We start from the raw sequence: 25,399 nt of genomic DNA, 5'->3' as shown, positions 1-25,399 counted from the left end.
TAATTAATGGAGATATCCCATCTCCTAGAACTGGAAGGGACCTTGAAAGGTCATCGAGTCCAGCCCCCTGCCTTCACTAGCAGGACCAAGTACTGATTTTGCCCCAGATCACTAAGTGGCCCCCTCAAGGATTGAACTCACAACCCTGGGTTTAGCAGGCCAATGCTCAAACCACTGAGCTATCCCTCCCCCCTAAGATCCCTTGCAATCCTACATTTCTATGATTCTGTGTTTTGAAGTTTTCTAAGTAAATGTTTACTGAACATGCATGATACAGCTACAGTAGCAAATGGTAAGTAGTTAAAATATATTCACTGATTTTTTTCATTGTTCCATAGATATAATATTTAGGCAGATTTCTGCATATATGTAAGATGACAACCAGAGCTATATAATATTTGGTTTCTTCCATTTTACTGTGGTTAATATAAAACTTTAGTTATTCAGATAATTTCATTTTATTGTAGAGTTTAAAGTATTTGTGGTGGTATATTTATGATTTATGAGGTGTACAGAAGCTAAATAAATACTTCTCCTGCAAATACCTTTCAATTAATTATAGGGAGAGCTGATAATGAGACTTATAGTTAAAGTTGCCTAACACTTTTTCCATTATAAGACTCCATTATCACTTGCTTATAAATTTTCCATGTCAGATGTCTGCCTCAGTCTAAATATTTTTTTGAAAGTTTCAGCAAAAACTCTTCTGCTGTTTCGTAGAACAAGATTGGGGAAAATTACGTCCAAGTTTAAGGGGAAAAAACCTTACTACTGTTTACTTGAGAAGCACTAGGTCTTCCATGCTTTGCAGTAGGGGTGTTGTCCTGGTACGAGGGCTGTGTTTTCTGCCATCTGTAAAAATCCATCCAAAATTTGGCAGCAATATGAACATTGGAAAAACCGTAGTCTGTGTGCTCATGTAAGGCTTGTTAGAATTTGCAGCTGAATTCTCCAAAGATTCTGATCACACTGAGCATGATCCCTCCCTACAGAGCTTCTATATGCTGACCAGATTGTACATCCATCATCCCCATAGAGTGAGCATGTTCCATTCCACAGCTCCACAGGGGCAGAGGAAGACTTTCTGTGTAATGGTTCTTCATGGCTGCTGGGGCCACAGTGACACCAGACACTGGAACTGAGAGCAGGGTAACTGCCCCTCTTATACTCTCTGATGATCCTCCTGCTTGTGCCGAGGCAACATGGAGGAGAAAAAGAAAGCATCCTGACTCAAATGCTGAGGAGCAAGGATAGAGGCAGGAACAGAGAGGGCAGGAATGGTTAGGGGACAGGAGAAGGAACTGGTAGGTGGGCGGACGGGCATGGATGGAGCAGAGAGGGACGGGAGCTGGAGAGTAGGGGGAGGTAGGAGCAGAAGGGTTTCTAACTACTACAGAACACTCCCTTCTAGAGCCTGGAATTGAACATAGGATTCCTGAATCCCAAAATTCCCGTTCTGTCAGCAAATAACGGTGAAATCCACTGGCAAAGTGCATGTCTCATACACCGTTGTTCACATAGCAACAGTAGTCTGTTATTTCCTAGCAGCTACTTATGTGATAGAGGTCTGTACTGATATGGGGTCAATAATGGAAGGTATTTTCAATTTGTGATTTCAAAACTCACGAAGAAATGTACAAAAGGCTACATTGAAAGAAAATCATTATGGTTGCAAAGTCAAACACACAAAATTTAGGATATATGAGAAGCAAGATTACACTGGTCTACAATTTTTGAGAAGTCATCTGCTTCAGAGATAAAATGTGCTATTCATTATGTATTTTGATGTGCTGAATTCAAATATGACAAAACAACTGATTGGCTACTGTTTCTAAGATATTTAAGTTTTTACATTTTATGTCTATGTATATTGTGTAGATAGTAGAGTTTTAGTCATAAATTGTAAACTTAGGTCTTTTCATGTGTTTATGGTTGCTTTACATGATAATATTTCACCTGTCCTGTTTATGTAACACTTTAAAAATCAGCAAAAGGGTTATATAAATAAAATGTATTATGAAACAAAAGGCAAAAAACTATTATGTACATAGTTTAGTCCTATTCAATGTCTACTCGGCGCTTCTTGGCTTGTCTCTTGTATTCATTAAATGGAGCATCTCTTGTCACTGTCCAGCAACAGTCTGCAAGCATTGATGGGCTCCATTTGCCCTGATAGCGTTTCTCCATTGTTGCAATGTCTTGGTGAAATCGCTCGCCGTGCTCGTCGCTCACTGCTCCGCAGTTCGGTGGAAAAAAATCTAGATGAGAGTGCAAAAAATGTATCTTTAGTGACATGTTGCAACCAAGGCTTTTGTATGCCTTGAGGAGGTTTTCCACCAACAACCTGTAGTTGTCTGCCTTGTTGTCTCCGAGAAAATTTATTGCCACTAACTGGAAGGCTTTCCATGCCGTCTTTTCCTTGCCACGCAGTGCATGGTCAAATGCATCATCTCGAAGAAGTTCACGAATCTGAGGACCAACAAAGACACCTTCCTTTATCTTAGCTTCACTTAACCTTGGAAATTTTCCACGGAGGTACTTGAAAGCTGCTTGTGTTTTGTCAATGGCCTTGACAAAGTTCTTCATCAGACCCAGCTTGATGTGTAAGGGTGGTAACAAAATCTTCCTTGATTCAACAAGTGGTGGATGCTGAACACTTTTCCTCCCAGGCTCCAATGACTGTCGGAGTGGCCAATCTTGCTTGAAGTAGTGGGAATCTCTTGCATGACTATCCCATTCGCAGAGAAAACAGCAGTACTTTGTGTATCCAGTCTGCAGACCAAGCAAGAGAGCAACAACCTTCAAATCGCCACAAAGCTGCCACTGATGTTGGTCATAGTTTATGCACCTCAAAAGTTGTTTCATGTTGTCATAGGTTTCCTTCAGATGGCCTGCATGACCAACTGGAATTGATGGCAAAACATTGCCATTATGCAGTAAAACAGCTTTAAGACTCGTCTTCGATGAATCAATGAACAGTCTCCACTCATCTGGATGCCATCACACCATCGATGTTGTTGCAGGCTACAAGCTCACTTTCCATGAAGAAGAATGGGACAAGATCCTTTTGACGGTCACGGAACATGGAAACCCTAACATCACCTGCCAGGAGATTCCACTGCTGTAGTCTGGAGCCCAACAGCTCTGCCTTACTCTTGGGTAGTTCCAAATCCCTGACAAGGTCATTCAGTTCACCTTGTGTTATGAGGTGTGGTTCAGAGGAGGAGGATGGGAGAAAATGTGGGTCCTGTGACATTGATGGTTCAGGACCAGAAGTTTCATCCTCTTCCTCTTCTTCGTCTGACTCAAGTGAGAATGATTCTGGTGCATCAGGAACCGGCAGTCCTTCTCCGGGGGGTACTGGGCATATAGCTGATGGAATGTTTGGATAATGCACAGTCCACTTTTTCTTCTTTGACACACCTTTCCCAACTGGAGGCACCACGCAGAAGTAACAATTGCTGGTATGATCTGTTGGCTCTCTCCAAATCATTGGCACTGCAAAAGGCATAGATTTCCTTTTCCTGTTCAACCACCGGCGAAGATTTGTTGCACAAGTGTTGCAGCATATGTGTGGGGCCCACCTCTTGTCCTGATCTCCAATTTTGCAGCCAAAATAAAGGTGATAGGCTTTCTTAACCATAGTGGTTATACTGCGCTTTTGTGATGCAAAAGTCACTTCACCACAAACATAGCAGAAGTTATCTGCACTGTTCACAGAAGTACGAGGCATCTCTGCTCACTTTGGCTAAACAGAAATGTGTCCCTTTGCAAAATCAAACACTGACAAATAAGAGAGCACGACACTGTATGATTTCTAGAGCTGATATAGGGCAGTTTGTTCAGCAGAGTGATGTAAGCTTCGTTATGATTGCATCATCCATGACTTCTAGGAATAACATGATGCAATTCATATCATGTATGACGCAATACCAGCTTCAGATTGCATCATTCATTGTTTTGCCTAAAAAGCAAGTACTGTCCAAACCCAGTCATAGATTTATTCATAGATTCAGTCAAAGATGTATTTTAGTCATTTCTGGTTTAAATTGAGATCCCTTCCCTTTATAACTCACTTATCCTCCGCCATTCCCAAGTCAAGGGTCGTATATACTGACTCAATAGCATATCTTGAAAACTAGAGCCAGTCAACAATTTTAAGCATCATTTTCGTTCTCAGTAAATGAACTAGTAAATGAATTAGTAAAGTTTGACTACATTTATTTCAGAAGCATTTTGGCTGTAGAGCAGTGTTATCTGTGCAACCCTTGTTCATTATGATACAGTCTTTAATTACATGATCACTGTAACAGGGTGGCCTGGCCACTAGGATTGTACATGTACACAGCCAGCGTCAGTGAGGCTCTGAGCCTGGGTCGACAGATTTGGGCTCGCAGGGCTCATGCTACTGTGCTAAAAATTGGTGTGTAGACATTGCAGGTTGGGCTGGACCTCGGTCTGAAGCCCACACCCATTCCCTAGGCTTCAGACCCTGAGATCCAACCTGAGCTGCAGAGTCTACACAGCTATTTTTAGTGCAGTTGCATGAGCCCTGTGAACCTGAATCTGTTGACCTGGGCTCAGAGACTCGCTGCTGCAGTCTGTGTAGACATAACTGTAAGTGCCAGGAGGCCTGGGGCTAGTCAGTCCTATAAGTTAGTCCTCCCCTGCCTCATCTATGCTTGGGAGTAGGAGTTCAAAAGGGAGGAAGTCCAGGAGAGGGAGTAAGGTGGGGGAAAGAGAGCTACAGGAGTGGAGCTAGCTCCCATAGTAGTCCCATCTCCCATAGGTGAGCCTTGGAAAAAGGGCCAGGCTCCAGGGAGGTGGCTCTGGGGCCAATATTCCTGAATAGGAATGGGGAGTAGAGGAGAACCACAGTGAGCAACTGGGCTCCTGTGAAAGGTGCTGAAGTAGGTCTGGAAAAAGCAGAGGACTCCAGGGAAGTAGCTGGGAGACAATGTTGTGTCCTGAAGTGGAGAGGCTTAAAGATAGTCCAGAAGGGGTTGTACTGAATGAGGCTGTTGTCTGTATGACCCCTGCCTTGTTTGTTGCAGAAGTTTGGCGGGATTTAGTGAATGAGTCAGGAAAGTGAAGGAAGAGAAAGTGGTTGTGGTAGTTGAACGCCACCCTGGAGAACTGGATTCTATCCCTGTCTCTACCATAAAGTTACTGTGTGATATTGACACAGCCTCTTAAACCAAACTTTTGACAAGTTGTCACTAATCAGGACTGGCTCTAGGCACCAGCAAACCAAGCACGTGCTTGGGGCGGCACAATTTCAGGGGCGGCATTCCAGGTGCTCTCGGAGGTGTTTTTGTTTTTTTGTTTTTGTTTTTTGCTTGGGGGCTGCAAAAAACCTAGAGGAGGCCCTGTCACTAATTGTGTGTTCCTTATTTTCTGGGTACCTAAACTGCAACACCAGATTTATATAAGTACTGAGTGCTCACAACTGAAATTAAAATCTATTGGTGCTGTGCTTTCAATATATAAAATGCTAGAAAAATGCTAAGTACTCTGCAAATTCAGATGCAAAGTCTCAAATTAGACGATTACTGGGGATAATCCTGATCCTGCCTTAACATATGCTGGAGTGCATCTATAGGCCCTCTGAGTCAGGATAGTGGCCTATTTTAAGGCAAGAACAACATGAAGAGACATGGTCTTGTAACAGAGAAGTATTGAGGATGATCTACCTGCAAGTGGTTTGAGAATGGATTTAGTGTGTAGGCATGGTGCGTGGTGCAGGAGGGAGATTCTATGTGTAAAGGCCAACATGAGAGAGAGTGCAGAGGTGGGCATGGATGGGGACTACACAAAGGGAATAGTCAGAGAAACAACTTGGGCTGAGGGAAGGTGATTTGGGGCTGGGAACAAAAGGCCTGGTAAATAGGAGCTAACTTGTAGAGGACCTTGAAGGTGAGAACAAGGAATTGAATTGTATTCAGGGAGCCAGTGAAGGGTCTTGAAGTGATCCTACCATTAGCGGCAGAGTTTTGGAAGGATGGATGGAGCAAAACTGTCCTCTTTTTATTACATGGATATATAGGCCTTGAGTTGGTCTGAAGGTGCTACTGTAACGAGGTGAGTGTCAGAGAAGACCAGAGGAGGAGGTTGCATATGCCATGATAAATGTGTATTAAGATGTTCACAAAAAATACAAATTTAATCCAGGTCATCACATCACTGCTTCCTACAACCACTACTGATATATTGATTTATTTCTTCCCACCGGGGGCAGCGGAGCCTTCCCAGAATTGGGGGGATGGGCAGGGGCCCCTTCTCCTTCTGTGGCCCCGCCCCTGCCCCTCCTCTTCCTCTGGAGCCCCCACCCTTTGCCAATCCAAAAGCTGGAGCGGGGCCAGGGAGACTGGGCTCCTCCACCTGCATGGGGTGGAGGGGCCTGAGAGTAGCCCCTGGCCTGTTTCCTGGGCCCCCTGCCCAGGACAGCCCCTCGCCCATGTCCCAGGCCCCCCACAGCTCTTACCCTGACCCAGATCTGGCAGGGGGGTGGGGTCTCGGAGCTCCAGCCAGGCCATAGTAAGAGCCACCTGGGCAGCTGTGGGGAGCCTCGGACCCTCCACCTGCCCTGGGCAGAGGGCAGGGACATGGGCTGGTGGCTGTTCTCACCCCCCACCTCCCAGACAGGTGGAGGCTCCCCACAGCTTCCTCGGGCTCCCGCTGCCGGCCTGCCTTGGGTGGGGATAAGGTGGAAGCAGAGGGGCGGGACCGGTGGCAAAAAGTGGGAGGGCAATGGTCCCCTGGCCCCCCCTTGTTCTGGCACCACTACTTGCCTACTCAATATTGGGCTGCCATATTTTAGTATCTGGTTTAAGTCATTAGTTTTGGTGATTTTTTTTTTTTTAATTCTAGAACATTCTGTTCATTTGCAGCCATTAATTTTTGGTAAACGCCTACTCTTTGCCCAGATTTTGGTTGAGTTTACTAAAGCAGAATATTGGCTGACTGACCCAAGATCACAGAGAAAGCAATTGGCTCACCCCAGATTAAAATCAGAAATCTCTTGATCACAACTGTTCACTCTAACCACTCACCCAAATAACTGCCTCTGATAGGGTCTTTTTAGTTTTGACCGTAATTTTACTAATACGCATCTGGCTTGGTATTTCTGACTCTTAGAATTTTGTCATCAATAGACTGCCTTTTTTTCCCTCTTAGAGAAACAAGGTGGGTGAGGTAATTTTTTTTTTTTTTTTTTTTTTTTTTTTTTTATTGGACCAACTTCTGTTGGCGAAAGAGACAAGCTTTGGAGCAACACAGAGCTCTTCTTCGGGTCTTTCCTTCTTAAAATTCATTTGTTATTTTCAGAGCAGGTTGGGCATATTTTTCTTCTAGAAATGCCTGGATATGAACAAGTATTTTGTAATAATTGTGTGACACAGATAATTAAATTACATGCAGATTTTTTTCTTAATCTCCAAATCAATTAAAAGGCTGGATAAATGAGGTTTGGAAATTGTAGGTTTCAGAGATGAGAAGCCATCACATTGTACCCAGTCGATTAAAACAAGAAGAAATAGAACAGATTCTTTGATAAGTGTTCTGCCTGTGTTAACCTTGTTGGCTATTATCGGGGGGATGATGCTATATCTATTTCATTGGCTTAGGCTTTTTTTCATGCTGAGAGAAATCAATACTTTGAGTTGCTGGATGACAGAGGCATCACTTCAGAATTGAAGGTGGCTGTCAGACATTGTCATTGGTTGACTTTTGTTCACTATTGAGTTTTTAAGCTTTCATTTTTCTAAGTCTTATTCAGGAGTCTTTGTAAGATTTCCCTGGGTAGCATTTTTTTTAGTACAGACTTGAAGCCTGAGGTCAGGGATCAAGTGCAAAGATTTTTGAAAGTGGAAGATTGAGGAGTGCCTTCATTTACTACAATGTCCTTATTTAAAGGGAATTTGCATTGGCAGCAGGACTATCCCTTGTCTTCTGGAGTATTTTTTCTCTCTTAAATGACGTTTTGTAGGACAAGTTGTTCATGATGCTAGTAATTTTTAGCCAAATTAGGCGAAGGAATTGGAATACTTCAAAATGGTTAGTGAGAGCTTTGTGGCAAGTTGAAGTACAGAAAATGGACTGTAAGATAATGTAGTCTTTTTAAAAATCTTTGCTGCTATCAAATGCTGTTAAAATTAGATGTAGCTTTTGTAAAACATAACATGGTAATTTTAGGAATTGTAGTGATACATATGCAAATGTTACCATGCATAGGAAATCTTTAACAGTCAGCTTTATTTGATAATTTTGTTTTTGGTTTATAGAAAAACATATCTTTAAAATACCAGATAATCCCCTAGATTGAACTAGAGACAGGGAGCATCTACTAATTCACCATAACATTTGTTTTTAACAGCATATCTGGAATCATCCTGATGACAGAATATACTATTTGTTCCCCTCTCCACACCACCTTTCTACAGCTAGGTACAAAGGGTGGTTTTCTCCTTTCATATTTCCTGCTTCACCATGGCTGGGACCAATGGCTGTGAAATCCTCCCCTAATATGTCTAACCATTGCTGTTGTGTTCGTACATTGGACCTGTTCCCAAAACACCATTTAATACATGTTTCAAGCACCAAAGTGCTCACGGAAGTAGAAATCTTGGTTTAATTTACTCATTGGTATTTTTCGGTCTAATTACATACAAGCATGTAGAAGTCTGCAGGGCATGTATTGGTAGTATAGTTTGCAACCATAATGGTTATCCAATAGAAAGCAGAGGAAGTAAATGTGTAATAATTTGTAGAACTGTAGAAAAGGTTCCATGCAAACAAAATCTTTAACCAGCTTACTCAAGATGAACATTTGCAAAATGTGCTGGTTTATATAAAAACAAAATATGCATCAAATACCTTTGATGTAGCTGATCTTCAGGTAACCTATACTTTTGGTTAGGAGGGGTTCAGGTAATTGAATTGTAACTGTATTGGTACATGTACTTAAAAATAATTTATCGAATATCGATATGTGCATGTGATCAACACATGGTTCATGTTGTAACCTGGCAGTTCTTCTAAACCACTCATATCCCTGACCGATCAATTCTCCATTTTCCAGTTGCAAGGTGAATGGGAATAAGAGGTGAGGTACTATTCCTCTACCACCAGAATGGCAATTTCATTGGGTCTCAGAAGGCATGACATACTTGAGCATATGTCCTTAGATAATTAGAAGGAAGACAGTATTAACCTAACAGGCATTACAACCCTTCAATTTTATTGTGTGCACTAATCATCTGGTAGCTGACTCCCAGACTCATTGTCCTTCCATGAAAGTAAAGAAGTTTGCATTGGAAAAATAAAACTCCCTTGAGTTAAACTGATGGTGCAAGCCTGCATTGTGGAGTTTGTTTGCTGCATTTACAGTCTCAGTAAGTGGCTTGGCAAGACCTCTCCACACTTTTCACTATAGCATCAGTTTCCCCCATATTTGGATGCTGACATCTGGAGACCTTAGAAAATGCACCGTCCATGATCTAAATGATCCCAGTGAAGTTGCTGATCAATCCAGTCCTAATGTTCAACATGAAAATATGGTCATTTGCTTATAGGTCATGTAGATTCTTGTTGAGATTTTCTCTGTGGTACCATGTGCAGGATAATATGAAATTTGAAACTGGCAGAAGCCCTTCAGATGTAAAGCATGAGCCCCGGCAGATGTCAATCTTCAGATTAATGTATCTTCCAGATGCACAATCTTTCATTCAAAATTCAAAACTAACCCAAACTTTGAAACAGCACCAAGTGAATCATTTCCTTAGCCAATTCCTAAGGCTTAAACCATCCCAGATGACACAACTGTTACATTTCACAGATTGGTCTCATAGAATATCAGTCATACACTCTTTGCTACTTCTTTCTATTCTTAAACTCTCTAAATAGGAGTAGAAATTATGTAGCATCTACCTCAGTGAGAATGGTTAGAAGCAAAACTTAAAACTGATTTACTTGTAGAGGTTTAGCTAGTTTGGTGGGACAAACTGCTTCTGATGGAATTGATGGGAATCAACACTGAGATTTGAAGTGTTGAGCTGTTTTTACCAGACTCTGCAACATCAGGCTGTTCCAAACTCAGACCCTGACATTGAGTGTAGATACTTGCCAATAGTCATTTTAGCCAGGATACTACCAGGTTTTGAAAATATATTTGTAATTGTGGTCCTGGCTGCTGTCCCAGGGCTGCGTGGTAGTGGAAGAGACTTTTTCTAAAAACTGAGCATCTCTCCCACCTACTTAACAGCCCTGTCACCAGAGCCCCTGCTGTCTGCCTGTGTCTCATGCATGGAGTCAGCTCTCTGCTCTACTGTCTTAAAGCTGCTTCTGTAGAACTTTGCTTAGATTAATAAGGGATAGAGGCATTTGGCAGGCACTGAGGGACTGTGGCCACTAAACAGTTGAGAGAGTAAACCTGCACATGAGCAAAGAGAGAAATCAGTTACAGGGTGGTAGGTAACGAGGGAGAAGCCATTGTGGGACATGAAGGTAGCCATGAAAGTTTGGGGAAAGGGGTGTGGAAAGCCATGAGGAGGAGGAGGAACCATGGTAGGAAGGATCAATTCTTTTCCCAATGATAATTTTTCATGTAAGATTTCAGAGGCCAATGGAGAATTAATGTATATTCTGATGACATTTTATTTTCTTTGTTCTCCCTCTCCTCCCCATGACATTTCTAAAAGTAAAATTATTGAACAAACAGTAGAATGTGCACCAGGGCCGGCTCTAGGATTTTTGCCGCCCAAAGCAAAAACAATTTTGGCCGCCCCCCCACCCCCCGTTTTTTAATTACCCCACCCCCGACCCCGCCTCAACTCCGCCCCTTCCCCAAATCCCCAGCCCTGCCTCCTCCCCCCAGGCTCTCAAGCCTGGGAGGGAGGGGGAGCAGCGGCGTGCGAAACAACTGTTTCGCGCGCCACGGCCGCTCGGGATCTCCCCCTCCCTCCCCGGTTTGAGAGCCTGGGAGGGAGGGGGAGACTCCGAGTGGCCGCGGCGTGGGCGCCGCTTCTCCCCCACCCTCCCAGGCTCTCAAGCCTGGGAGGGAGGGGGAGCAGCGGCGCGCGAAACAGTTGTTTCGCATGCCGCGGCCGCTTGGGATCTTCCCCTCCCTCCCAGGTTTGAGAGCCTGGGAGGGAGGGCGAGTAGTGGCGCGCGAGCGGCAGCGGAGGTGAGCTAGGGCGGCCGGGGCACATTTTTAGGGGCGGCATTCTGGCGCCGGCCATGCCGCCCCTAAAAATGTGCCGCCCCAAGCACCAGCTTGTTTTGCTGGTGCCTAGAGCCGGCCCTGATGTGCACACAAATCTGGCAGCTAAGGACCTGACAGCCCACTAATTTTTGGTTTATTTGGAGAATTTTTCCTGACAAAACTTTTCAGATGTTAACAACTATGCATGAGCAGGTGCCAAACATCTGAGAAACCTGCAGCAGCTTCTGCGTCTTATTGTAATAATGTAAAATGTTAATGAGCTTGTTGCAATTAAGATTCCTGCATAGTGTGATGTAATTGTGATGTTTCTGCATGTTAAAGCCTGTCAATTTTCAAACAGGTTATGGGGGAAATAGTAAACTTTCAATTTAAAAAGATTCATCATGGTGGTTTGCTGAAAAAGAGATCTTACTAATTTTAAGCTAGTGACATACTATTGCTATTTTGTCCTATGTACATGCAAGTTTTAGGAGGAAGAAATGCCATTCGTCTCTCTCTTCTTTTGAATGTCATGTCTACACACTTAAATTCATTATTGGTATTTAATAAAGAATGTGTTCAAAATTGCATCAGAAAGAGATTTTTTTTAGAGGTACAAGTTCATTATATCTTTTACAAAATGTTCTCGTTTGATTTCCATTTTATCATGTTTTTAAGGTCAAATGTGACTTTAATGTTCCATAAAGAGACAGAGATTGATAATCTGGAAAGAGTAACCCTCTAATGTGATTTATATATATGGATTTTATGTCAGATATGAAAAGTTGCTGTTCAAATTGTAAAGGAGGATCCATTAAAGAGCACTTTAAAACACTTTACTACTTAGCTTACCTTGGACACTTGTTTTTAGAATTCTGCTCTTTCAAGCAACTTAAATATAACAGCTTATCAAACATTTACTAAGTGCTGGTGAAGAGAATTCAAAATTGTCGTCGGTGCAGGATAGGTTAATATACTGGAGAAGACAGCAGTGTTTAAAAGGAGCTATAAAAATCTTGTTTAGAGGCGGTCATAACTTAGCCAACTTATTTTTTTTTTTGGCGGGGAGGCGTTGGCGGGATGCTGGGTTTAGGCGTACAAAAGACGATTCTTGATAATGTTTAATTGAACTGGAAATTCTACTGCTTATGGTTCACACTTTCTGGATTTCTGTTCATCAGGTGAGCATTGTAAGAGTGATAGGAGAGTTAGGGAACAGGTGAAAGGCAAAATCTAGATGGAGAATTTACAAGTGAATTTGTAATCAGCGTATTCTTACTGTTTTTACCATTTAAGGGTGTCTGTAAAATTAAATGCTTGTTAACCACTGGTTTAGATTTTCATAGACATTTACATTATATATATTGGATGTATTTTAGTCATTTTCTGCATAATTGTTGCAATTAAAGAGAGTGACTGATTAAAAAGTACTTCTTCATGTGTGTCATAAGGCATAACTAACTTATTGTTTTATGTGTATAGGTTTTGTTTGTTTTTAATATCTTGGTACCTAAACTTGGAAGAATTGTTCTAAAGTCTGCTCTGGTTGCTCTCCCTTCCTTCCCCTCCCCCCCCCCCCCCCAAAAAGGAAATTTTTCTTGTTTGTTTGTTTGGATAAACATTTGTGTCCTTTCTACTAACTAGATAATAGAATAATCCAATCATTGACAAAGGCTCAAGTGCTTTGTCTACCTAGCATATGCAATCTGTAGAACTGCCAGGTTGAAATCTGAGGAACAGGAAGTCTTAAAGTTGGGGGTGCAGGACTTTCATGACACCACATTAACAGGAAAATAAAGAAAAAAGGGGGAAAAAAACACCCAGGAAAGCAAAGGTTTTAGTTTTTATGTTTTTAGTTTTTCACCATTTAGTTTTTATGTAGTTAGTCTTTGTTAATGGTGTTACGTTTTGACAGCCTTGAAAAATAGAATATTTTTACCAACAGTTATCGTACATAAAGTTAAAGTGTTAGCTTTCCACACTGGCCTGCTAATGTATCACAACCTTCTGGCTAGAGGAATCACCCCTACCGGTGAAAAGCTAGTTCAGTCTTCATATCCATTCAGTGTTTTTCCTTTTTGAAACTTCCAGCAAGAAAACTATATGTAATGTACTATCCAAATAGCGTATATAAGGTTTTGATTTTATTTAGGGGAAGGATCTTCAAAGGTACATATAGCAGTTAGGTGCCCAACCTCCATTCACTTAGAATGCAAGTTGCATGTCTAACTGCTATCTGTGTCTTTTGAAGATCTCCCCTTTGAGACTGGCACTATAAAAAGCTACACTCTTGCAGTGTGATAGAATCGGTTATTCTGAAATGTTCTACTGTGTTGTCAGGTTAGTAATGTTTTAAAAATATCTTGAGGGAACATGGTGTAGTGGCTAAAATACATAACTAATCTGAGTTCTGTATTTAGCTCTGCTATAAATGTACTGTAACCATAGGTAACTACTCTGTCCCTCAAGTTTGCACATCTGTAAAATGGGGATAATTCTTATTTCTGAAGGCTTAGTAAAACTAATTGTAAAGTACTTCAAGATTCTTGGTTGGAAGGTGTTGAAGTGCAAAATATTAAAGTATTTATTTATTTTTCTTAGTCGCTGTGTGCCCAGTATTCTGCAGATAAACGAGAGGATGAAAAGATGTGTGATCATTTGATAAGAGCAGCCAAGTTCCGAGATCATGTGACTGCATCCCAACTAATACAGAAAATTATCAACATTCTGACAGACAAGCATGGAGCCTGGGGAAATTCTGCATCAAGGTAAAGATAGATCTTTAAGATTTGGCTTTTGTTCAGATATGATGGGATGATTTGGATTATGTCTTCAGATGAGGTCAAACCTAATGGAAAACTGGCATATTACAGTTTTGTTTATTGTAAAACAATATATATATATTTAAAGAAAAATTTTGGAAGATACAGAGGATTTTACTTCAGCAATGTGTTATCTACAGTTGGGGATTAATCCATTTTTCTTTTTTCAGCAGTCTTGTTTACTCACAAAGCAATATTTGTAGTTTAGTGACTTCTCTAAATACCATTACTGAGGCATATCTGAAATGGTAAAAATACATTTGCTTTCCTAAATGTAGAGAATCAGTGCAACATATATGTGAAAGCAACAACAAAATAGAAAAAAATTCTTCCCCAGTTGGATTTAAACTTTATCACTATGTAGAGCTCCAGATTTTTTTCAAATTCCAGTATAACTGCATAATTTATTTAAAAAAAACCAGAAAATACATAAATACATATGCCCTAAAATATTTTCTGTTATTGAAGCGTGGAATGGAATATTTAACACCTGACCAATGGAAATCTATGAAGAGAGGTAATGTTGCACCCCTCGTCTCCAGGAAAGAGGAAAATGATTTTTTACTATGTTGCGTTGTCTACTCATACATTAGAGCAAAACACAACCAAATGAAAATTACATTGCTTTCATTTGGGAAATTCTACACAGATGGAATAGTCATTGCATTGACACCTGTTTCATTGTTTCTGCGAAAGTCAAGCTGATAGTTTCAGCTGAATATCTAAAATGAAAGTTCAAATCCTAGAATGTCTGATTAGGATTTAAAAATAAACAGAACGTGTCTTGGCTAGAACATACCACGCTGGGTCCATTTGCCTCTTGAAATTCTGTCATTTGTATGCAATGCAATGAAAGGTGGCGGTAGGAAATGAGTGAAAAATTGAATATATTTTTTTTGCCAATAATCTCAATTAGCTCTCTTGTATTAAAAACAATTTTTTCACGTTCAACAATTTCTCATTTCATAATAAGTTTTGAAGGATATTAGATATTAAGTACTATTAATATTGAGGTTTTTATTATAGCGTATTAGAATTACAGGCTAGCCACAAACCCCAAATGTGGTGCTCAAATTGTGTTAAATATGGAAAGCCTTTATGAAAATGCTCTGCAAGAAAATAAAAAATAATTACACACTTAAATATTTCCTGCAAAGGTTGGTTAGTTAATCACTTTCTATGAACATATTATTTTAAGATTGTAACAGAGTCTCTTCAAACAACTTTGTAAAGCACTTCATACATCAGTGGCTCTTCAGTTTTCAGAGTATGACCTTAGTGTTTTGTTCAGTTGTTTGTGTTCCTTAGCTTAAAACACTTTCTGTCTTTAATGGCTTTTAAATAAGGAATATGAAGAACTCTTTGCCATTTAGATGTGTTTTGCTCATCATGATAATACTGGTATAGCGAGATAGGTGGAGCTGTAATTGATAAAATGTACTGCACTCAGAGAGTGGGTTAACTATTCTCTGATTTTCTTCATATGAGGCTTGCATAATCAGCTTGTAAATTATGTAGTGTAGAAAATATGGACATGATTATTTCTATTTTATAATAAATAATGATCTACAGTGAAATGGAAATATCACATAATGCACTTTGCAATACACTTAACATAATTCTAAGAAACTTAAATGGCATTAGAGAAGGGAAAAAAATCTTTATCGTGAAGGCAGAATGCATTTACCCACCATAAACCTGTTTTAAAAAAAAAAAGCACACAAAATGGTTGTCATCCTAATCAAAAGCTATATTAAAGGGGTTAAATTAATGTTTTACAGCATTATTTTACTTTCCCTTAAAGATTTGTACTAGTTTTTTCTCATGTAAAATCAATCTTAGTAGTACTTTTTAATATTTGGTTTGTGGTATTTTGTTTTTCATCCTCCTTTGGAATCCATATAATTGCTTGTAGCCATGGCTCTGAAGGCCTAATACTTTCCCATTAATGTCATTTATTTTGTTTCAATATTGATGGCTTTTCTAATGCCATACGATCAGTGGGCTGCAGTGCTGGCAGCTGGCCTGGGATCGGCAGTGGTTTTAATAAATCACAATCAGACTCATGCCATTACATCAATATTTTTAGTCAATTATAGAGAAGGTCAGGTGCTACATTCGGTATAGGAGCCCCAGCATGTGGCATTTGAGAAACATCTGGTACTGCAACAAAACTGCAAGCCGGGGAAAAAAGAATCCAATTTATCCCATCTAAAGAGACCAAATGAAATCTGCTGCTTTATGGATAACACAATGATGATTATAGCCATTTTGAACATGTTATACTTGCTAGACTTAATACCCTTCATACAGACATATTCCCTAAAGTTTCCATTCAATAAAAACTGAAAATGAAAATATTATTTCCTCAGAAGCAGATGTGAATTGTTGTTTCCTCACAGCAGGCATCTAATATCTTTTGACACATAGTGACCTGCCTGAATGCAATTTGTGTCTTAATATCCAGATTGTACCAGCTTTTGCCACATGAGAGAGAGTAAGCAAGCTCTTTTTCCTCCACTGGATTTGAAGTTCTGGCTATTGCCTTGGCATGCAAAGAAAGTATTCCTCTCACAGAGCTCTGATATCTGTGTGCCCTTTACTGTCATTGCATTTTTTCAAATGCTTAGAGATTTCAGGAAATAATGGGACAGACAAGTACCTGTTCATCCATACATTACTGTCACCTGGAGTGAGGCTCAGGTGAAAACTGAGAGAGCCTGATAAGAATGGTGGAATAAGCAAGAAAGAGGACACAAATGAACAGACTGGCAGAAGTAATTTTTTTCTGGTGCATAGAGCAGGCATTGTGTTTATTTGGGTCAGGAGACAAATCATCTTTCATGTAGATGACACCTGGTAAAGTGGCTGAATATAAGAAGGATGAGGAGAGATGATGGAGAACACTGGATGAAAGTCTCAGAGGACATACTACCCTTTTCTCATATCGTCCTTCATTGCATTCTAATAGGCTGACTAATGTACCATGGAAATTCATTCTTGGTATTAGAGGGGAAAAGGGTGGTACTCTTCTCAGAAAAATGCAAAGGTAGAACTGCAGACATAAATTATTTTAGAAGCAATAAGGTTTAGGAATTTTTAAGAGAACCTCTGTATATCAAGATCTCTGAATGCTTTTGATTAGTTTAGGAGACTGAGTTTAGGCTCAGGTTTCGGTTGCTTAAGAAACTCTGTTTCAGATTGGTTGAATGTGTTCTAATGGATGCCCTCAAGCAAGAGGCGTCTCTGCCTTAGAGACATTCATCTTTTTTCTGTGTCACAGGCTTGCTGGTAAAAATCTTTGTGATGCTCTCTCCAATTTTTCTTCAGTAAATCAAATCTTCCTTCTTTCAAAAAGATGAATGCTGTAAGGTTGGGGTGTTATAAAAAAAAAATCAATGCAGGCAAAATTGAAACAGTATGCCTCTGTATTGATTGGCCTTGTGAAATCGAAACTAACAGCTTTGTAACTGTTCCAGTGGACAGTTAGCTGACCTGTAATGGATAAACTATCAATATTAGCATTACTATTTTATCTTGTAGTATGTCATTTTAGAATCCAGAGTCGAAGGAAAGAGAAGGGTTGAACTGAATTTTTAATGTTACTTGTAAGAAGTAACCACATTCTTTCTCTGTATAGTTGTTGGTAGATAAGTGACATATGTTCTTGTTCTGTTTTAAAACACAGTATTACTTTAAAGAGAAATGATTATTTTTAACCTGTTCCCTTTGGCATTTGCTATAAAATGCATTTCAAAATATTTGTTTTTTAAATAAAAAAAGAACATGAAAAAACTCCAAACAAAATAGCACCAAGAGTTTTGCTTATCAGGGCAAATGTAGTTTTATTAGTCTAAAAATTGAGAATATGATGCACCTTTTCCCCCATCTGTAGTAAATTTTATGACTGAGTTTATTAATAAAAATTACAAAGTTTCAAGATGTTCATCATAGATTTATACAGTGTACTCTTCCTAAATAGGTATCAATGCACAGAATTTTAAAAATGTCCCCATAAAACACGTAGTGATGAAGATGTATAAATTTTCCCCTTTCTTACTGGTTCACATGCTTTTCATTCTGACTCCTACCTGACCCTGAGGATCTTGCACTTGACATCAGTGTAAGGCAACATTCATTGCTTTCTCTGGAGCTTTGATGATGCTAGGAAATTCTTTATAGCCTACAATGACAATAACATAGTGAAATGGCTTAATAAACCTAACATTTTTCCTATTTGTCTCCTGCCCTGTGTCCCCGTCCAAAAAATGCAAATCATTAGCAAATGAAGTGAAGGCGGGGTGGGGGACGACTAATGTAAATGTCAGATAAAGAAATAAGATTTTTTGAAGTGCTTTTATGAAATAAGTAGGTGTATAGAAGTTAGTGTTTAAATGTTGTATTTTTGTATGTGTACGTCAATACATATGCAGTAACTCCCTGTGAGTTGTGGGAATGCTATATTTGTAGAGAGGTCTGAGGCCAAGTACCTTCAGCCATTATAAGTGAAAGTTCCTGTACAATCACACTCTATCATGTTAAAATGCCTTTATAAAATATTTTTATATAATTTTATAATAATTAGTTCCAAACAATGTTTGGGTTACAATGGATACCAAGAGATTGGAATTTTTACACAGCCAGTCAGATTTCTCCTTACACAATACCTTTTTGATAAATAAACTAAATGTGTAAGAGGCTGCTGAAAGATCTAATGGACACCTGATCTCTGTCTCTCACCAGAAGGAGAGTGTAAACTGTAGAAGTACTGTAAATACTCGTTCATAAGCCGAATATTTTTGGTAAAAAAGTGGTGCATCAGAGAGCGGGAGTCGGCTTATAAACGGGTCTACACCATAATTTGATGATTTTAAACTCTATGGAATCATTGAATTGAATATCTAATACATTGTCATTTTGTTTACCTGTGGTGCCACTTCCCACAGCTCCCATTGGCTGGGAACGGCGAACCGCGGCCACAGGGAGCTGAAGGGCTCCATGCCTGCAGACGCTCCAGGTAAACAAAACATCCCAACCTGCCAGTGGCTTACCCTGATGGGCTGGGAGCCAAAATTGTCCAACCCCTGGAATATAGGGTCGGCTTATGAAAGGGTCATACAGTTTTTGCTATTTTTACTTATCCATCTTGGGGGTTTGGCTTATAAACGAACGGGCAAATGAATGAGTATATACGGTAAGTACAATCGCCATGTCATGCTGAGATCTACTGAGACTGTGAAGGGATTCAAGTTTGGAGTTTTCACCATCACCTTCTCAATAACTTTTCCCAAAGAGGGAACAATTCAACTTCAGCCCCATCGCAAGAGTTTTTTAGTGCCAGGAAAAGTTTTCTTAAACAGGGACCTAATTATAACTTGCTTTAGGGCTATTTGCAATTTGCTTTCACAAAGGGGAGACTTTGGCTGTTTCTATAACAAACAGACCCAGGCCCACCGCCTTAGTTTTCACTAGTCATCTGAGAAGCGGTCATTTTAGTGGTGTTTGAGAGGCTGAATAAAGCTTACCTAGTGGATCCAGAGCCACCATATGTGAAACTGAATGAAATACCACCGGAGAAGAGGGGGAGTTCTTTTCCCTTCCTGTTCTGAAACTGTATAGTGAGTTAAACTGTCAGTGAACCAATTCATCTTATCTGAAAAGTAGATGTAGGTGAAGCAGGGAAGAGAATAGTCACTATAAGAGATTCTTTATTCCATTACTCAGAACAGTGTTACTTGTCTAAATCTCGTAGTAGAGGGAAAGGAATAATTTCTTAGCTTCTAAGTTTCCACCTCAGTACAAAATACTGTAAGGGGAAAAAAAATTAGTTGCAATTCACAAATACAAAATGGAGAATAACTGGCTAGGCAGTGGTACTGCTGAAAAGGATCTGGGGTTTATAGTGGATCACAAATTGAATATGAGTTAATAGAGTGAGGCTATTACAAAAAAGGCAGATATTTTTCTATGAAGTATTAACAGGGGTATCGTACACAAGACATGATGGGAGGTAGTCGTTCCACTCAGCATTCATGAGCTCTCAGTTGGAGTGCTTGTGTCCAGTTTTGGGCACCACACTTTAAGAAAGATGTGGACAAATCAGAGACAGCCCAAAGGAAAGTGACAAAAATAGAGGTTTAAAAAACATGACCTATCAGGCAAGTTTGAAACAGCTGGGTATGTTTAGCACAGAGAAGAGAAGGATGATGGGGTGACATAAAATATGTAAAAGGCTATTATAACAAAGACAGTCATCAATCAAAGTAATCAGCTTAGTTTGCAGCAAGGGAGATTTAGGTTATACATTAGGAAAATTTTCTAACTATAAGAATAGTTAAGCACTGGAACAAGTTACCTACAGAGGTTGTGGAATCCCCATCACTGGAGCTTTTAAAAACAGGTTAGACAACCACCTGTCAGGAATGGTCTAGGTGTACGTAATCCTGCCTCAATGGATGGGGATTGACTAGATGATGTTTTGAGGTGTCTTCCTGCCCTATCTGTGTCTGATTGGTTTCAGACTATTTTTTGTTACTGTTTGTCATGCCCTGTTACTCCATCTGTTGCAGATTCACTGTGCACTGTAGTGACTTGCAAAGCCAGTTAAGCAGAGGTGCCTGGGACTGATGGATTGATGGGTGTGGTCACAAGACATCCAACTAGGCCATCAATTCAATGGCCTAATGGTGGGCATCGTTATCTTTCGGTCGCATTTAGGACCCATTGAGAGTCCACTGATTTCCAAGAGTGCAGACAATCTGAACAGGCCCATAGTGCTGACAGAAGCTGAGGTCTGACCTCAGGCTAATTGTCTGGCTATGCCGAAAGAATGACAGGACCTTACCGACCACCCCCACTCATAGGAGGGGTTAAGGTGGACTATAATGATGGGGGGTTGGCTCCCTGCTCTACCAATCAGGGGAGTCCCCAACTGCCCCCAGCTTGTTCAATTACCAGTTATGCATGAGGTACATGTACTCTATTTCACTGTATCATTCTTGGAGAGCCAGTTTGTATAGGATAACAACTGTTGCCTGCTGCCAGCAAATGTAATTAGTTCTGTAGCTCAAGTGGTAGAAGTCTGTGTTGCAGGTTTGGGATTTAAACTGGAGCTCGTTAGAACACTTTAGACTAAAAGAGAGGTTATTGCATTAAAGCCAAAAAAAAAAAAACATTTTGTGGAGACAATTTGGTTTTGACAAAGATTTTGTTTAAAAGGTTTAGGGGGAGCGGGGAAGTAGGAGAGAAAGAGAGAGAGACTCACACTCTAACATGTTTATTAGGGCACTGGTCTAGGATCTTCAAGTCTCTGTCTGCCTGATTTAATGATCTGGGATGAAAAACTCGGAGAGCACTTTATTCAATACACAATATTTTAAATTATTTTTGTATTAATCAGTGATTTTCCATATGGTGTGTCTCTTTTAATGCAAATTTAATATTTAATTTTGGCTACTAGGCATTTTTAGTTATGGTAGCCCTCAGTATATGCTAGGTACTTTCCAGATACCAGTGGATTATGGTGCCTTTTCCAAGAAGCTTACAAAGTAAACAGATTAGGGAAAGCAGAACAATTTTAAGTACATCAGCTTGATTCACTGTAAGCAGCATGGCATAAATTGGCCTTTTGAAAGGAGCGTAAGTATTGGTGGCATAGTGTCCACGTGAATGAACTCATGCAGGCTGTACCAGGCATAGACTCCTTCACGAAAGGAAGCAGTGAGAAGCTGGTAAATAGGTGGATAAGACTGGAAACACTGGGAGCAGAGTGGGAGGGGATGTGACAATGCAAAACTTGGCAAGGGAGGGTAAATAGGGTCTGTTCTGTGTCCGGTACTATTTATAATGTAATGACTTGGATAATAGAGTGGAGAGTATGCTTTTAAATATTTGTGGATGATACCAAGCTGGAGGGAGTGGAGCGGTTTGGAGGGCAAGATTAAAATGCAAAACAACTTTGACAAATTGGAGAATTGGTCTGAAATCAACAAGATGGAATTAAATCAGGGGTCACATCCAGCCCTCCAGACATTTTAATCCAGCCCTCGAGCTCCCGCTGGGAGCGGGGTCTGGGGCTTTCCCCGCTCCAGCTGGGAGTGGGGTTGGGGGCTTCCCTCGCTCCGCACGGCTCCTGGAAACAGCAGCATATTGCCCCTCCAGCTCCTACGCTTAGGGGCAGCCAGGGGGCTCCACACGCTGTCCCTGCCTCAAGAACCGTCCCCGCAGCTCCCATTAGCTGGGAACCATGGCCAATGGGAGCTGCAGGGGTGGCGCCTGTGGATCGGGCAGCTCGCAGAGCTGCCTGGCTGTGCCTTTGTGTAGGAGCCGGAGAGGGGACATGCCGCTGCTACTGGAGCTGCATGAGGTAAGCGCCACCCAGAGCCTGCACCCCTGACCCCCTCCCACCCCCCAACCCCTTGCCCCAGCCCTGATCCCCCTCCCGCCCTCCGAATCTCTTGGTCCCAGCTCGGAGCACCCTGCACCCCCAGCCCCGCACCCCCAGCCCACCCCCAGCCGGAGCCTTCACCCCTTCCTGCACCCCAACCCCCAATTTCGTGAGCATTCATGGCCAGCCATACAATTTCATACCCAGATGTGGCCCTCAGGTCAAAAAGTTTACCCACCCTGAATTACATAAAGACAAATGCAAAGTAGTAAACTTAAGAAGAAAAAAAATCAAATGAACACCTACAAAATGGGGAATTACTGGGTAGACAGTAGTACTGCAGAAAATGATCTCGGGGTTATAGTGGATCACAAATTGAATATGAGCCAACAATGAGATGCAGTTGTGTATTAATAGGGATGCCGTGTATATACAAGACATGAGAGTTAATTGTCCATATCTACTGAGCATTGATGAGGCCTCAGCTGGAGTACTCTGTCCAATTCTGGGTGCCACACTTTAAGAAAAATGTGAACAAACTGGAAAGAGTTCAGAGGAAAGCAACAAAAATGAGAAAAGATTTAGAAAACTGGACCTGTGAGGAAAGTATGGAGAAAAGATGACTGAAAGGGAACCTGATAATGAACGCCCTGCATCTTTAAGCGGGCGGGTATTTGGCTGGCTGGCGGAATGAAGGGAAACAGTGCTTTATGGCTGGAGGGGGATGGCGGGGGGAAGGGGGGGAGACTTGCCATGGCTGGGGGAGAGGCGCCCCTCCCCGCCGGTCCCAGCGCAGACCTGCCCTGCACTTGCTGCGGCTGGGGGAGAGGAGCCCTTCCCTCAGCCCAGCCCAGCCCCAGCCCCGAGCTGCTGCGATGAGAGAGGGCTGGGGGGAGTCCTCTCTCCCCACCGCAGCACCTGGGCAGCCTGCACCCCAAACCCCTCATCCCCGGCCCCACCCCAGAGCCTGCACCCCAAGCCAGAGCCTCACCCCCCCCGCACTCCAACCCGCTGCTCCAGCTCTGAGCCCCGTCCCACATTCCGAACCCTTTGGCCCCACCCCCACCACATGAATTTTGTTATGTGCACCAATATGAAGGTGATGTGTCACACATCACCTCCATATTGGTGCACATAACAAAATTCATTCCGCACATGGACGTAAAAAATTAGAGGGAACACTGGAGCCAACCCCGTATTCTTGTAACCCACCTTAAATCCTCCTATGAGGTGGGGTGGATGGTGAGGTCCTGGCGATGGATTTGCTGGAGGGACCTGGATGGAAAAAGAGGGAGAGCTGGTAAAAGCCCCCTGGGTAATAACCCCATTTTTATTCTGTAATCTGCACTGTACACTTTTATCTGCGGAGTAGTGCCAGACACTACTAATAATAATAGTGTGGCCTGATTAAACCCATGTCACATGTTTCTTGTCCTCCTTTCGGTATAGCCTAATCGTTTTCAAATATGTAAGGATTGTTTTAAAGAAGATGGCAATTGTTCCCCATGTCCTCCTAAGGTAGGACAAGAAGTAATCTTCAGCAAGGGAGATTTAAGTTAGATATTAGGAAAAACTTTTTAACTATAAGGATAGTTAAATATTGGAATAGGCTTTCCAGGGAGGTTGTAAAATCCCTGTCATTGGTTGTTTTTAAGAACAGGTTAGACAAACACCTGTTGTGGATGGTCTAGGTATACTTGGTCCTGTCACAGTGTAGGGGGTTGGATTAGATGATCTCTAGGCATCTCTTGTGGGCCTACATTTCTGTAATTCTATTATTCTAAATCAGGAGGAGCAGAGTTAATATAGATTTTTTGAAGGTGGTGATAAGAAATGTAAAGTTTATTTGTTAGCAGACAGACACTAGAGACAGTTGGAGAGGAGAGTGACATGGATTAAATAACAAAAAGTAAGGGGAAGAAAGATTACTTCAATTTAAACAAAATGTAGCCACTAAAGAGGGTCAATGTGTTTTTGGGAGGCCAGAGAGTAGGTTGTTATGACCAATCAGGGTATGTCTACAAAGCAATTAAAAACCTAGGTGGCCCCTGCCAGGCTGATGGGCTGTTTAATTGTGATGTAGACCTTCAGGCTCAGGCTGCAGCCTAAACTCTGGGACCATCCCACCTTGCAGGATCCTGGAGCCCGGATTCCAGCCTGCAAGCCAGAGTCAGCTGGCACAGGCCTGCCAAAGGTATCTAATTGCAGTGTAGACATACCCTAAGATAGGTTACAGCAAAGGCCTGAATGAAAAAATTTGTCTGTGGGAATGGAAGGATCCTGGATATTGGATATCCTGGATATTGAGAGCCAGATTTAGATATTGCCTGAACGGTGTATGTGACGGAAATCAAAATTAACCCCAAAGTTGCAACCCTGAGTAATGGGGAGGATGCTGGTATAGGCAGTGGTAGGAATTGAATCCTAGTGTTTGGAATAGAAAATATGTACTTTGGTTTTGGCCACATTCAGTTTAACAAGACCTCCAAGAGTTATCTGAGAGAGAGGGAGGCCGAGATGTGGGATTGAGTGGAAAGGGGAGAGATCGGAAAGTCATCAGCATAGAGACAATAGCTAAAGCTGTGTGAGCAAGTGAGATCCCCCAGACGCAAAGTGTGAAGTGAGAGGAGCAAAGAACCATTGACAGAGGTCTGAGGCCACCACAAAGAATGCGAGAGTGGAAGAAGAATACCCACCAAAAGAGATACTGAAGCCTTGTGTAAACTAGAGAAGGTTTGCCTCTCTAGCTATACTGGTTCTCCAAATGAAATAAGATGTACTGGCAAATGCACTTTTTTGCAAGTATAACTGCATCTATACTAGGGCTTTTGCCAGTATAAAGCTGCTGTTAAATAAATAAATAAAAAATCACATCCCTAATTGGCATTATTACTCTGGCAAAAGTTTCCAATGTAGACCTGAAACTGGCATAAGCTATAGTGATATATGGATGTTACACCAGTATAACTGCATCCATATTAGGGTTTATAC

At 41.3% G+C, this 25,399-nt stretch overlaps 1 protein-coding gene across 1 annotated transcript in view; it reads left to right on the top strand.

Annotated features, from left to right (window-relative positions):
• The window catches only part of LRBA (LPS responsive beige-like anchor protein), a 576,728-nt gene that overhangs the window by 240,349 nt on the left and 310,980 nt on the right, over nt 1–25,399 (top strand). The window contains 1 exon segment of the mRNA XM_065405711.1: nt 13,802–13,968. Within this exon segment, the coding sequence (XP_065261783.1) occupies nt 13,802–13,968 (167 nt within the window).

The sequence above is a fragment of the Emys orbicularis genome, chromosome 5 (assembly GCF_028017835.1).
Source record: "Emys orbicularis isolate rEmyOrb1 chromosome 5, rEmyOrb1.hap1, whole genome shotgun sequence".
In the NCBI taxonomy this organism is placed as follows: Eukaryota; Metazoa; Chordata; order Testudines; family Emydidae; genus Emys; species Emys orbicularis.
This window is presented reverse-complemented; position numbering and strand designations above follow the sequence as displayed.